General features: G+C 32.5%; 1 protein-coding gene across 1 annotated transcript; it reads left to right on the top strand.

Annotated features, from left to right (window-relative positions):
• The first annotated feature begins 7,608 nt into the window (after nucleotides 1-7,608).
• Nucleotides 7,609-13,923, top strand: LOC137814298 (NAC domain-containing protein 21/22). The gene is made up of 3 exons (XM_068616948.1): nucleotides 7,609-8,035; nucleotides 10,177-10,442; nucleotides 13,174-13,923. The coding sequence occupies exons 1-3, from the start codon at nucleotides 7,867-7,869 to the stop codon at nucleotides 13,615-13,617; spliced, it is 879 nt and encodes a 292-aa protein (XP_068473049.1). The 5' UTR covers nucleotides 7,609-7,866; the 3' UTR covers nucleotides 13,618-13,923.
• The last annotated feature ends 245 nt before the right edge of the window (nucleotides 13,924-14,168 follow it).

The following is a 14,168-nucleotide window of genomic DNA, read 5'->3' as shown; positions in this document are numbered from 1 at the left end:
AATCCAGCTCTTGTATTTTCCTCAAGATCTCATATTTTAGCTTGTCAGTATACCCAAAAACATCTTTATTCCAACCTTTGAGGTCGCTCTTCAACATTTTCAGTTTCTCTTTTAGCACCAAGATTTCGTTACCTTGAACCAAGTAACTGTCCCACTTACTTCTAACAAAATCTTCTAACTCTTTATTTTCCTGCCAAATGTCAAGAAACCTAAAGGGTTTTGGACCCCAATCTGCCACGTTTGATTTTAGCACTAGCGCGCAGTGATCAGATATTTGTCTCTCTGTAATGTATTGCTTACTCCCTGGCCAATGTTGTAACCATTCAAAAGACAACAAAAACCTATCAAGCCTACTCTTTGCTTTACCATTAGGTCTATACCAAGTGTATTTTCTTCCAATACAGGGTATATCGACCAACTCCATATTATCAATAAAGTTATTAAAACCTTGCATTTCTCTCTTATTGCCTCTTACATTATTAACCCCCTTTCGTTCCCTTTCATTTCTTATGGAGTTGAAATCCCCCAATATACACCAAGAATTACACGGGTCCCTTTGTCTAATTTCCAATAACTCTTTCCACATTTGCGTTTTTTCATGTAGAATACAGGAAGAGTACACATTTACAACAACAACAGGGATATTTTTCTCCTTAGACCATCCAGAAAACACAATGAACCGTCTATTGATTATATTACTATTACACTGGAAGAACATTTTGTGCCAACTTATAAGAATACCCCCTGACCCATTAGATGGTTCACTATATAAGAAATCAATGTCATTGTCACCCCATAACTTACAACATAAATTTAAGCTGAAGTTATTCATTCTTACTTCTTGCAAACACAACATTTTAATCTCTTCCTTTCTAATCGTTTCCTTAACATACCTCCACTTTACAGCACTCCCAAACCCTCTCACGTTTAAAGAAAGAATACTCATTAACAACCTATAGCCTCCCCCGCTTCCCTTTTGAGTTTCATAAACCTGTCTCTTTTTTCTAGTTCTTCTAGACTTACCATAACTTTTCCTTCCTCCCCACATGTAGCCCCTAGCTGTTTACCCAATTCCCAAACTCTAATTGTTTCAAGACTCCCATGTTTCAACCAAAATAAACGATTACAATTATTAATGGCCGAATCAGAAGCAGAATTACTAATTTGAGATAGTACTGACCTTATGTTCTTACGTTCTTCCCGCTTGCTACTTTTACTTGATTCACCCACCCAGAACACTCTCCTTTCCATTGTTGCAGAGGAATTAGTAGTAATCGAATTATTGACTTGCTTTCTTTGGTTGTCCCCTGCATCCACGATCAGTTGGGTCCCCTTGTTCCTTTGTTTGCCGAAAGGAAAGTATGTGTCTTTGATTCTGCTTGATTTTGAATCCATTTGGGTTTGCCTAAGTTTATGTTTGTTCTTCGTGACGACAAGGGCCTGTTGATTAGAAAATTGGTATGCCTCCACCTCTTGTGACTCTCCTAATGAATCCTCCACCCTCGATACTGACTTAGATGAATCGAGATTCCCCCCTTTATTCTCTTCCTCCATCGTCGATGCTTGAACGGTTGAACCTACTGCTTCTTTCACTTCCACTCTTTTCGTGCAAAGAAGATTTCTCCTACTCTCCTCCGTAGCCCCCAACGACCTAGGGGGGAATGCTGTGATAACTTCATTTCTAAATGTCTCATGGTGTGGGGAGGCTTTGTCTTCCCCAAGTTGGCCTCCCTGCTCTGTTTCGTTGAGATCCTGGGAATTTTCGGAGATGGTCAGGCTTCCACGCGGCCCAAAACAGAGCTGCTCCTCTCCATGGACAACTGGGCCACTTAGCCACGTAGCCTCATTAAGGTTTTTACCTCTACACCCCCCTTCCTCCACCACATATGATGCACGGGTCTCCCCTTCTTGGGCCATTTCTGGAGGCCCAAACCACTTGTCCACGTCAGCCCTGCTTGGAGCCGTTGGAATTCTAGACTCTAGGTCATCCTTTCCAATGAGTGTGCTAAAGATAGGTGCAGAATAAGGACCTATGGGTCTACCCAAAAGGGGGTCGCCACAACCAGACGATACGATTGGCGCCGATCTCCGGTGACCTTGTGTCGACGGTGGCTGTTCTTCACATATTTTCGCCAACAAATTCTCCTCTACCACCTTTCTACCGTACTCGAAGTCCCTACTCCCCGAACGCACTGATGCATTTGACGCAATTGAGTCCACCTCTGTTTCCATACTTACAGATTCTTCACTCCAATGGCATTGGCACAGTTTATAGTCTGGGATAGTGCATTCTTCTTCCACCGAAACCTGGTACAACACCTCGTTGATTTTCATATAACTAGTGATCTTCGCCTCGCAACCCACCGAAACTCTGATTTTGAACCTTGCATACTCGAGCTCTTCCAGGGCCATAGTCGCCTCGTCAACCTCAATAAGTGTTCCCAGTAGCGCTGCGATGTGCTTGAAACAATCAGTATTCCATAACTTCAAAGGAAGTCCTCTGCATCTCACCCAAACCAGCTTATCTACCGCTACGAATTGTTCTTCCCATGGGATAATTGTGTCAAACATTTCTTCAAACCAAGCTTTATTCTCCTCTATGGCATCTTTGATCTTCAACTCATTTTCCCCCTTCAGAAGCACATGGAAACCCCCCAGAAATTTGACCTTAATGTAACCTAGGCCTCCCAAAATGAAGCTTTCATTTAGGCTAGATACCTTATTTAAATCCGAGACTCTCCCAATATAACACTTATTTAACCAATATCTGGGAGTCTCCTCTGCTCTAAAATGAATTGCATGCAGGTTATCTCTGTTCTGCGTTTGTGCTCTATCTCTATGACCATACCTTACAATATTTGCGTACGTGCTTAACCCTTTTGACCTCCATTCTTTTTTAACATATTTCTCAGACTCTATTGCCTTCTCCTTCAACTTAACATTCCACTCCTTTCTTGTATCTGCTGCCCTACTGCATTTTGGTCTATTAACAGACAACTTCCAGCTCCCAATCCATATTGTGTTTAGATGATATTCCAACTCCCTGATGTTCTGTACTCCCTGAAATCTAACAAAACCAAATCTTTGCTTCTTAATGTTTAATCTATGAGATATAAAGACATCGCTCACCCTTCCCCATCTTCTGAAAATTTTCCACAAATCCGATTCTTTAAGATCGAAGGGAAAGTTTGAGAAGAAGAAAGATGTTCCTTCTTGGTTCATGACAGGCCACACGGTGTCAGTTATCTTTCATTTCCTATGTATGTAATGAGCGTTTTGTGTTTCTTATTATTATTTATAAGTACCCCTCTACTTGTTGTCTTAGAAATACCCAATTTTCTTTATAGATATTTTTATATAAAAGAGATTTGTCTAGATTATGAAATTGTGTCACAATGGTATGGCAATGTATCTAATTCTACTAATGTATTAGGTTCCATTTTAGTAGCATCTTAACATGTTCTTTACCTTAATTCGGCTTTGTTTGGATTGTGGAGTGGAAAATTGAGAGTGTGAGAGAGTGGAAGTGTGAGGATTTGAAAAGAAAATGTGAGTGTGTTTGGATTGAGGTATATAGAGTGAATGTGTGAGAAAAGTTTATTGAAATACATGAGTGATGTGATGATTGTAAGACTATTTTAACTTATTTTGAACAGTGTAAATTGTAAGATTACAAATTTACCCTTGTATATAAAAAAAGAATAAATAGTTATTAATGTTGTGCATATGTTAGTTAATTAAAATAATTTAAAGTTTCATTTATAAATAAAATAAAATGTAAAATTCAAAGAAATAATTAAATATAATTTTAAATCTAAGTATAATTTTATTATTTTCCATTTTATTAATTTAAATTAATTTTGTTACGTAAGTTAATTTATTTAGATAACTTAAATATTATTTATGATTCTTTAAATTATGTTATGTTTATATATATATATATATAGATAAAATTATTATTAATAATGATAGTCCAAAAACGTGAGAAAGTAAAGGCATCATGGTCTTTACATACATCCTACTTGTCCATTCTCCTTTTTCTTCAATTATGAGAGTACCCTAAATACCCTCATCTTTCTATTCACTCTCACATTCAACCTCCCCATCTCACAAAAGCAAACGGGTGGCACCCATTCATCCCATCCTCAACTTCTAACAAACATAGGCTAAATCTTAAATTTAGGCTTATATGTGTTTGACCATTTATTCCCAATTATTTGTATTGTTATCAACCACCACTTTAGTCATCTTTATACCTGAATCAAATACTTGAAATAGGATTTACTTCTTTAGGGTTATTATGCCGGTTTTTGGGCAGATCAATCATATTAGGAAAATATTGTCTTTTGAGATCTATTTTTAATCCACGTCCAAGCTTTCAATTGTATATTTTAAAAATTTCTTCTATATCAATTATGACATTCCTAAACATTACCTTATTTTTGTGATCCTATACACCTCTCATTAATGTCATCCACATATTTTTCCAAATTATATTTCTATTTGTGTTCAACCCAAGTAAATGAAATTGATAAAAATGATTCAAAATTTTGTTATGTGCAAGTGTTTTGAGACATTCATTTATAGCATACATGTCATGTCCTTCTAGATATTTTACAATCCAATAATAAGTGTTGGATTGTTTCTCCCCATTCTTAACTAAAGACACATAACTTATAAGGGACTGAAATCCCCTTGCTTCAAATTGTTCATAGTTACTATCCTATTTAGACTTAATCTATACATAAAGTCTTTTACGTTTGGAAATTGCACTGCTTGTCCAGATTAATATGTAAAATACATCTTTCTTATCGAAAATATCATTCCTTAAAATCTTATACACATATTTTAGTGTATGATTTTCTAATTCATCTCCAATCTATTTCTAATTATCTTGACCATTTAATTGTGGTGAAGCCTTTGTTAGATCCTGGATAAATTACTCAACTTTTTTATCTACAACACTAGGAATGTTCCAGATCATGGATAAAGCCCAAAACAAAAGACAAAAACGTAAGATAAATACAACAAACACAAAGCATGACACAACTCGAAAAAACTCATTGTGATTCTTTCCTCTCATCCCAACAAAAAATGACACTAGTAAACTATGTACAATAGACTTGATAATATATTCACACGTCATCGTATAAAACGTGTACATATTAATTTAAGAGTCATCTCAATAACACTCTAACAATCACATAAAAAGAGTGAATCATTAACTTTATTCAATATATTTTTTTTTTTCTAAAAATCGTTTCAATTATACTTTATCAATCACATAAAAATAATGAATCATTAACTTTGGTCAAAATAGGTTCTTCTATCTCTATCTACACCACTTATTTAGTTGGTATCAAAATTATGCAACAATCTAAACATTTACCAATTATTAATTTAGTGAAATAGCAGAGTATTATTGGATATCTTACAATCCAATAATAAGTGCTGGATTGTTTCTCTCTATTCTTAACTAAAGACACATAACTTATAAGAGACTGGAATCCCATCGCTTCAAATTGTTCATAGTTACTATCCTATTTAAGCTTAATCTCTACATAAAGTCTTTTACGTTTGGAAATTGCACTGCTTGTCCAGATTAATATGTAAAATACATCTTCCTCATCGAAAATATTATTCCTTAAAATCTTATACACATATTTTAGTGTATGATTTTCTAATTCATCTCCAATCTATTTCTAATCATCTTGATCATTTAATTATGGTGAGGTCTTTGTTAGATCCGAGATAAATTACTCAACGTGTTCCAGATCATGGATAAAGCCAAAAACAAAAGACAAAAACGTAAGATAGATACAACAAACACAAAGTATGACACAACTCGAAAAAACTCATAGTGACTACTTCCTCTCATCCCAATAAAAAATGACCTTAATAAACTATGTACAATAGACTTGATAACATATTCACACGTCATCGTATAAAACGTGTACACATTAATTTAAGAGTCATCCCAATAACACTCTAACAATCACATAAAAAGAGTGAATCATTAACTTTTTTTCAAAATATATATATTTTTTTTCTAAGAATTGTCCCAATTATATTTCATCAATGACATAAAAATAATGAATAATGTAGATTCTTCTATCTCTATCTGCAGCTTTTATTCAGTTGGTATCAAAATTATGCAACGATCTAAACCTAAACCAATTATTAATTTAGTGAAATAGCAGGGTGATATTTGACTGACCGGAACACCTTTCATTCCAAGTTTACCATTGTATATTATAGGGCATATTTTCACTTAAATCAATCCGTCCACCATGTCAAGTTTCACTCTTATTTGTTATGGTTCCATTTTCCCATATATAACACAGTTGTCATCTTAATGTTTAAATTACTATCCACTTGAAATATGTGTACAAAGTACAATAACGTAACATGGCTTAATTATAATTAACAATTGGTCCTCCATGTCAAGGGTAGGGGACCCCATATAAAAGACAATGAATCAGGTTGCCCCACACACCCCCGCATCATTCCAAATCATCATTCTGTGATCCAAACCGGAACAGATGGGACTTGCAACTTCATCATTGGCATTAATTTCTATTTCCAGCTACATCAATTATTTCCTCTGTTTTATATATATAGAGCTGTCCATGTTAAACTGCACCCAGAAATTTATCAAATGCTCACGTGTGCTCCCAATTCAATCTTAGGACTTCCATTAATTTAATGCAAAACAATCTCATATGTGGATAATTCTAAATTAATAAACTACCTAGATCTCTCATTGCCACCACTGTGTATAGCTTTTTATTTGTTTCCTAACCTACCATATGGAACAAACATGAGTAAAATCAAAAAGTGCATCACAGAGAAGGACTTGGGATATGTATAAAAAGAGTGCATGACGAAAGTACCGATTGGAAAAAAGGACGAAAAAACGCGATTTTAGGACTATCTATCTACAGGAAATAACCTTGATTCATTGCATGTACCTTAAAAAAACTTAACTATTTCATTAGGTAAGATGCCCATGCCAATCTAAAAGCCAAAGTCATCATAGTGTTGGACTTGTTCCAACGAGGTTGAGATCTTCCACAAAAACCCCTCAAAACTTTAAAGTATCCAACTAGAGACAAACAGATGTTGAGATTAAAAAACCTCGTTAAAGAAGGGACAAAGTTATTGAAAAAGTATTGGATGGTTATAGATCAGGGAAACTTTATAAGACGTAGCAAGGCATACATTTTTACAAGTACAAAATCTTTAAAAAAAATATATATAAAATATCCCAGAAGGGTAATGTTAGTTTTGCTAATAAAAGTCGATAAAAAAAAAAGATACACGAAGTAAAGAAAGATAAGAAAAGATAACAGGATTTTCTATAAAAAAAAGTTAGTCTCTTTACGTTCTAATTAGTTATTACTATGGAGTAATAGTTTTTCCTGGAATTAAGGGAAGATAAAGAAGGACATAAAATTTGGAATAATATGAATTAAAAAAAAAGGCATTTTGGATGGTGTCTATTAGTTATATTATTGTTCTACCCTTATTTGTCAAGGTTTCTTGTAACTTTGGTTTTTCTTGAAACTTCCTACTATAACTAACCACTTACACAAGCATGCCCCTTGTATGGAATATGAATAAAGAAATTCTGATTAAACGGCAAAGCATGATATCTTTCTAACTATATATATATAGGCGACACCAACCTTTCTGCCTCTATACCTTAATATTTGAAATACCCAGAGGAAGTAATCTCTCCAAGCTTCAATTATATACATTATCCACATTCCTAGCTTTATCCATATCTACTAAATACTCATAAGATTTCCCTCTCTCTTCCTCTGCATAACTGTGTCACATCTTAGATCTCCTTCATTCCTATACATGGGTCTCAGAGACATTGGTGCTTCACTGCCTCCTGGGTTTCGCTTTTATCCCAGTGACGAGGAATTGGTCTGCCATTACCTCTACAAAAAGATCGCAAATGAGGATGTTCTCAAGGGTACCTTGGTGGAAATTGACCTCCACATATGCGAACCATGGCAACTTCCAGGTACATCTATATGTTCTCAATTATTATACACTTGTATATATTTCCTACCTTCATCATTCCAGTTAATTTTAACTGGTTTCGAAAATTTCTGAATAACCTATCTTAATTATATATGGTTTCCCATTTGTTGTGTTTTCCCTTCTGTTCGTGTTCGTTATGCGAAACTACAAATTAATTAGTATACTTCACATTCACAAGTCCTTTTCTGCTCATAAACCTGTGTCTATAGCTTGTTTCATCTGTTCATAAACCTGCTCAGACAAACATGTCCTGCATATATGTTGTCGAATTAATATGGAGACAAACACGGTTGTTTGATTCCTGAAGAGACGACGAGAGAGAGAGAGGAAGAGAGATGAGAAGGCGAGAAACTGAAAGGGTTAAGGTAAGAGGAGAGGGTAATGATGTTATCCCGTTCGCAGACACGACAGTGCATTCAGTTCTTCAATCATTAACGCAATGCCAACTTGATGAATAGTTCAATACTATGCCTCTGTCAATAAATTAAATAAAACAACATTCACTACTTTTATATAATATTAATTTACTTCTTTATATAATTAACATATATTCCACTTCATTATTATCCGATATAAATGTTTTTGTCTTTTGCACATATTCTTGGATCATTTATTTTTCGTTCCCTGTTGTCACTTACCAAACTCTTTTCCCCCTTTGTCTGTATGTAAACCATATTTATGACTGGTTTATATGCTACTTATAGAATTAGGAAGAATAAAATTTTCCATAATACTTATAAAATAAATTAATTAATTTTTTACAAACTCTATTCTATATTTTCCTCAACTGTAAATTAGTAAAACTTTCATATATATGTAAATTATGAATAATAACAAAATATTAGTCCAATAACTAGGTGATAGTCTCCTTTCTCTCTGTTTTTTCTGTGAAAGATAAATTTTATTTGGATAAAATTCTCTTTAATTACTTATAAAAAAGAAAATTAGAAATTAAAAGAAATTGAATTTCCCATCTAATTAAAAATGAATTTATGCACTTCCCCTTTTTGAAGAATTTAGATAAAATATTTTCTATGACAATGAACTACACAAGAATAAATTCAATTTATTTTACATTCTTACTTTTGCATTTACTTCTTAAAAATATCCAGCAAGTAGTATATTCTTTTATCTGTTTTTCATTTATTAAATCCATCCCATTCCTATGTTCCTACTATTTTGTTATTTCAAATATAAACTTCAAAAAGCACATGCACTCTGCTGTACGGAGTACTATTTCATTTCACAGTTAAATTATTTGGGTTAATTATTTTTTCATCATGATGAGTGAGTCTGGGCCATATTTTAGGAGTTATCATCATAAATGTTCTTTAAGAATAAGCATTGTAAATAGCTGGACTACTAATTCCGTGAGACCATGTATAACTCTTGTGATTCAAGTAGCTCTGCTTGATTCATGCACAAAATCGAGTCCTTTCATTCATTTATCATTTTTCAGTAATGTTCCTTTAATTTTACGCTTATGGGATAGATACACACATACTTAGTAGCTACTTTTTATTATAACAGTTGAAAAAGCAATACTCTTTCACTAAGCAACAAACACCGATGATGTTAACATACACTGACGCACACATACGTGTACATATATACGCCTCCATTCACTACCTTTCTTGGACATGACTCGCTATCGATTTAGCTACTTGATTTTTACCCGTTAGCAATTATTAACTATATTTTTCCTTAGTGAAATACAAGAAAAGCTATTTTTTTGGTGCATGATCTTTCTTGGTTTGATTATTGAGTCCTCCTCTTTTGATGCACAACATTATGAGAAGAGGAAGAAAAAAAAGAGAGCACGAAATCACATTTATAGGAAACAGACAAATAGTTGAAACTTCTGAGTAGAAATTAGCAGTGTGTGTTGGTATCATGAAATTGCTGTCATGTTTGTCTGGTAGGATTGGAAACTTGAAAACTTGATGTCATTAATGAAGTAGCCGACATGTGATGGTGATTCTACACTAGACCTAAATATTTATTATTCGGAGACACAATCGATTGCACCTAATTCAACCTTATAGCTTAGTCATGTGTTGTCTGGTTGCTAGCACAAGAAATTGACTTGTCATATGCATGTGTTGATATGAATGCTCACAGAGGTGGCTAAGCTGAATGCGAACGAGTGGTACTTCTTCAGCTTCCGGGACCGCAAATACGCGACGGGGTTTCGAACAAACCGAGCAACCACATCAGGGTATTGGAAAGCAACGGGGAAGGATCGGACGGTGGTGGATCCAACCACGCAAGAGGTTGTAGGGATGAGGAAAACGCTGGTGTTCTACCGGAACAGAGCTCCAAATGGCATCAAAACCGGGTGGATCATGCATGAGTTCCGCTTGGAGACCCCACACATGCCTCCAAAGGTTCGTTTCTCTACTTTCTACTTTGCTTCTTTCACTAGCTTTTTCTCGTGGGTGCAACTTTCTTTTCTTTTTCAATTTTTCAGAAGCTGCAATTTCTGTAAAGTTAATCTATAACATGTTATTAAAAAAATAAGAAATTATTTAAAAATTAAATATCTTCTTTACTCATGATTTTGCTTTTCTTAATATTTTGCTTGTAATACCACCATGAAAATTGTCCTTTACTAAAACCTTTTGTCGTTGGAATGATATTTATTAATATAACTTTTGGACACAAATTAAATTGTTGTGATGTGGTAGGATTGATTGATGTAATTAAGGTCAGATCTTAGGTGTGGTTTCTAGCTAAAGCTAGGAAAAGATTTTGTCGTTGATATGCTTTATTAGGGTGTGTATTCCTCAAGCGTTTATGCTAATGTGAGATGAAAAAAAAAAAAACTATTTTTGACAACTCACATTTTGTCTCATTTTAAATTTAACAACTCTATGTATTAATAAAATATTTAATACAAATAAAAATTAAATTATTAAATTAAAAAATTAATAAAAATGATTGTAGTATAAAAAATGTTATACATAATGTCATAAGATGTATCTAGATAATTGGAAATTTTTAATAAAAGTAATAATGAATCCTACAACTATTACAAAGTATTAAGATTAAAAAAATAGTATCATATAATCATTTAAAAAAGATGTGACTTTTGTATTTTAATTTGGACCATTTTATAATATGATTTATCAGACAATATTATTTTTAAGTTCACATAAAAAAAATGCTCACTTGTACATAATATTAGTAGATATCTTATGGATATATATTATTTTGGTCTGGAGTAGTAAAAGACTATATATTAATGAAGGTATATCCTAAGGTTAACATTTTTTGTGCACTAATACATGATTTTTTTTTATTTGAGCATAAAATAAATGTTTTCAAATATTATCCTAACACTAAATTTAATTAATAGCCAAATCTTAAAAATTTGTAATCAATTTTTTTTCATAATTAATATTTGATCAAGGGTTGTAAAATTTCATGATCTAAGACTTCTGTAATGTCTTTATTATTATCAACATAATGTGTTAGAATAATTGAATTGCTCAATCCATATACAAAACTGATACAAAAGAATAAAATTTCTACTAATTTATCTTCTTCCCAGCTTAACCACTCTAACATAATTTTATGTTTTCCACATGTCAATTTAGCATTTTCTCCCCTGTATTTACCCAAAATAACAGAGTTACTTATGTTCAGGATACATAGTGTATCTGCATAACTATATATTAAAATCTAAAATTTTACACAGATCTACTAAACTTCTTTGATGTAATGTGAATTTTTTTCACTTTTATAGCTAAATTATTTTTCGCGCATAGAACCTTCTATAAGCTTTTTTTTTTATTGGCACCTTGTATAAGTCTTAACTGGCCATTGAATAAAATGTGTTTGATTTGCATTTTATGAAAATTAAAATCAAAACCACATCAATAAAAAGTTGTACAATATTTAATGAAAAAATTATTTTTATATGAAAAAAGAGAAAAATAAATACTTTTGATTGTATATCTATATATACATGAATAGCTAATATCAATTTTTTAACACTCAGAAAATCATGTGATTAACTAGTAGTATGTTTTAATCTTTATCAATCATTATAAAATTTGAGACAATATTTTTTCTCACAAAAAAACTCATCTTATTTGATATGTCACACACTGACATAATCATTTATGATAAAAAAACATAATTAATATTATCTTTCAGTCTTTATAAAAAAGGTTCATTTGATATATGGTACACAATATATAATATATTACCATTTATTTTTTTAATAATGTAAGACTTTAGGAGTGTTTAATAAATTCAAGTTGTAAACTAACTAACAATATTTTAATACAAACATATGCTTAAAGATTATACCTTTGTTTTAAGAAATTACTTGACAAGTTTTGCTGGAGAAGGTTGATGACTGAAAACAAGTGGGAATTTTTTTTTTAAAATCAGCAACAACTGGGAATATATTCTCCCTAAAAAGAAAAATCACAGATTTTTCCAATCTCTTTCTTCCCTGTATACATTAGAGTTGAAACTGATCAACTTTAATCAGCAACAGAGAGAAGATAAACACTGTTTGATATCTTCTATTCTCTAAAAAATATTTTATCATTACAAAAAACATTACTCTTTTAATTTGATTTGTCCACATATACATAATATACATATATAGAGTCATGAGTCATGTCACATCATATGTTATCATAGAATGTAACGTGAAAGTGATGAAGATTGCTTTAAAATTAAAAAAATAAATAAAAGATCAACTAAAAACCTTTTAAACGGTCAAATTAAAGAGTAAAAATAAGTTAAGGTAGGTTAAGTTTTGTAAGACGTAATCTAACTAGCTTTCTAAATCAAAGACTCAAGGTTGACTTATTCAGTTGATATATAGATTCTTTAAGTTCTTGCATTTTTTAAATTATGTCTTGACCTAAAAGATTGCTTAAAAGTAGATATAATATAATAATAAAGTTCATTAAATAAAATTATGTACATGTGTTTAAGTAGACTACTAACGGACTCATACTATATGTAGGTCAATGAACTTAATTATTTAATAATAGATTATAATAAGTATATAATTTAAAAACTTATAATAAAAACATCATTACACTGCTAGCTTTTATTTAAATAAACCACATATTAAATGGTTGTTGATTTCAGGAGGACTGGGTGCTGTGTAGAGTCTTCCACAAAAGCAAAGAAGATAACAATGGTTCCAAAGTGATGTACGAATATGATACAACACCTCAATCCCTAACCATGGCTTCGTCATCTCCCACAAACCAAACCATGGCTGGTGGGTACAACAGATTTCCCACCTCTTTCACTTCCTCCATGCCATTGCCAACCCACCACCACCACCATCATCATTTCAACACAAACCAAAACTCTTCTTTCATGGATCTGCTTCACTTCTCTCGGGACACCAACACCAACAACACCATCGTTACTCAGATTAGTTCCAAAGGAGATGATGGATATGGTTTCTTGTGGGACATGGATCTAGAAGAAAATAGCCTAGAAGATGGCGTGGCTTCAAACTTGGACGCAATAACGTTTGAGATCGACAATAATCACAATGATAATAATATGGTATTCCTATAATTAAGAATGTCTTATATATATCGTACGTGTGTGCATATATGTGGTTCATGTGTCGGAAATTGTCAAGATTCGTTTATTTCTAATGTATTTATGGTGTTTCGCTATGAGGGACAAGTCACATGATAGATTGGGTTGGATTAGTTGTTACCACAAGGTTGTGGTTTATATTCTTCAAGTAGTAGGGTATAAATATTGTGGTCCATTAGGTTCATCTCGTAATTATTATTATTATTATTTTAGGAACTATTAATCCTATGTATACAGTTTGTGATGTAATTAGCAATGGTTATATTTTTCCTTCTTTAATTATAATTTCTTTTATTGTGATCTCTGAAAGCTTTTCGATGAGACTGAAAGATGATATTTTGTTATGAGGATGAAAAGCTTTATTTAGTCCTTTAAAGAAGGATTCATTTCGTACTTAAGACATATCTTTTGTGAATTGAAAAGAAAGATGAGTGAAAATAAATACTACTACATGACTTGCTGTTACAGTTTAAATGAGAACATGTGTTCCTAATAAATAATATATAGTAAGATTCTTTTTCAAT

This window comes from Phaseolus vulgaris, chromosome 1 (assembly GCF_051622355.1).
Source record: "Phaseolus vulgaris cultivar YP4 chromosome 1, ASM5162235v1, whole genome shotgun sequence".
In the NCBI taxonomy this organism is placed as follows: Eukaryota; Viridiplantae; Streptophyta; class Magnoliopsida; order Fabales; family Fabaceae; genus Phaseolus; species Phaseolus vulgaris.
Note: the sequence above shows the minus strand (reverse complement) of the source record. Positions and strands in the feature narration are given on the sequence as shown.

Coding starts and splice junctions, on each gene's coding strand:
- LOC137814298 (XM_068616948.1), top strand. CDS start 7,867: ATGGGTCTCAGAGACATTGGTGCTTCACTGCCTCCTGGGTTTCGCTTT. Junction 8,036..10,176: donor CGAACCATGGCAACTTCCAG/GTACATCTATAT, acceptor GAATGCTCACAG/AGGTGGCTAAGCTGAATGCG. Junction 10,443..13,173: donor CCCCACACATGCCTCCAAAG/GTTCGTTTCTCT, acceptor TGTTGATTTCAG/GAGGACTGGGTGCTGTGTAG.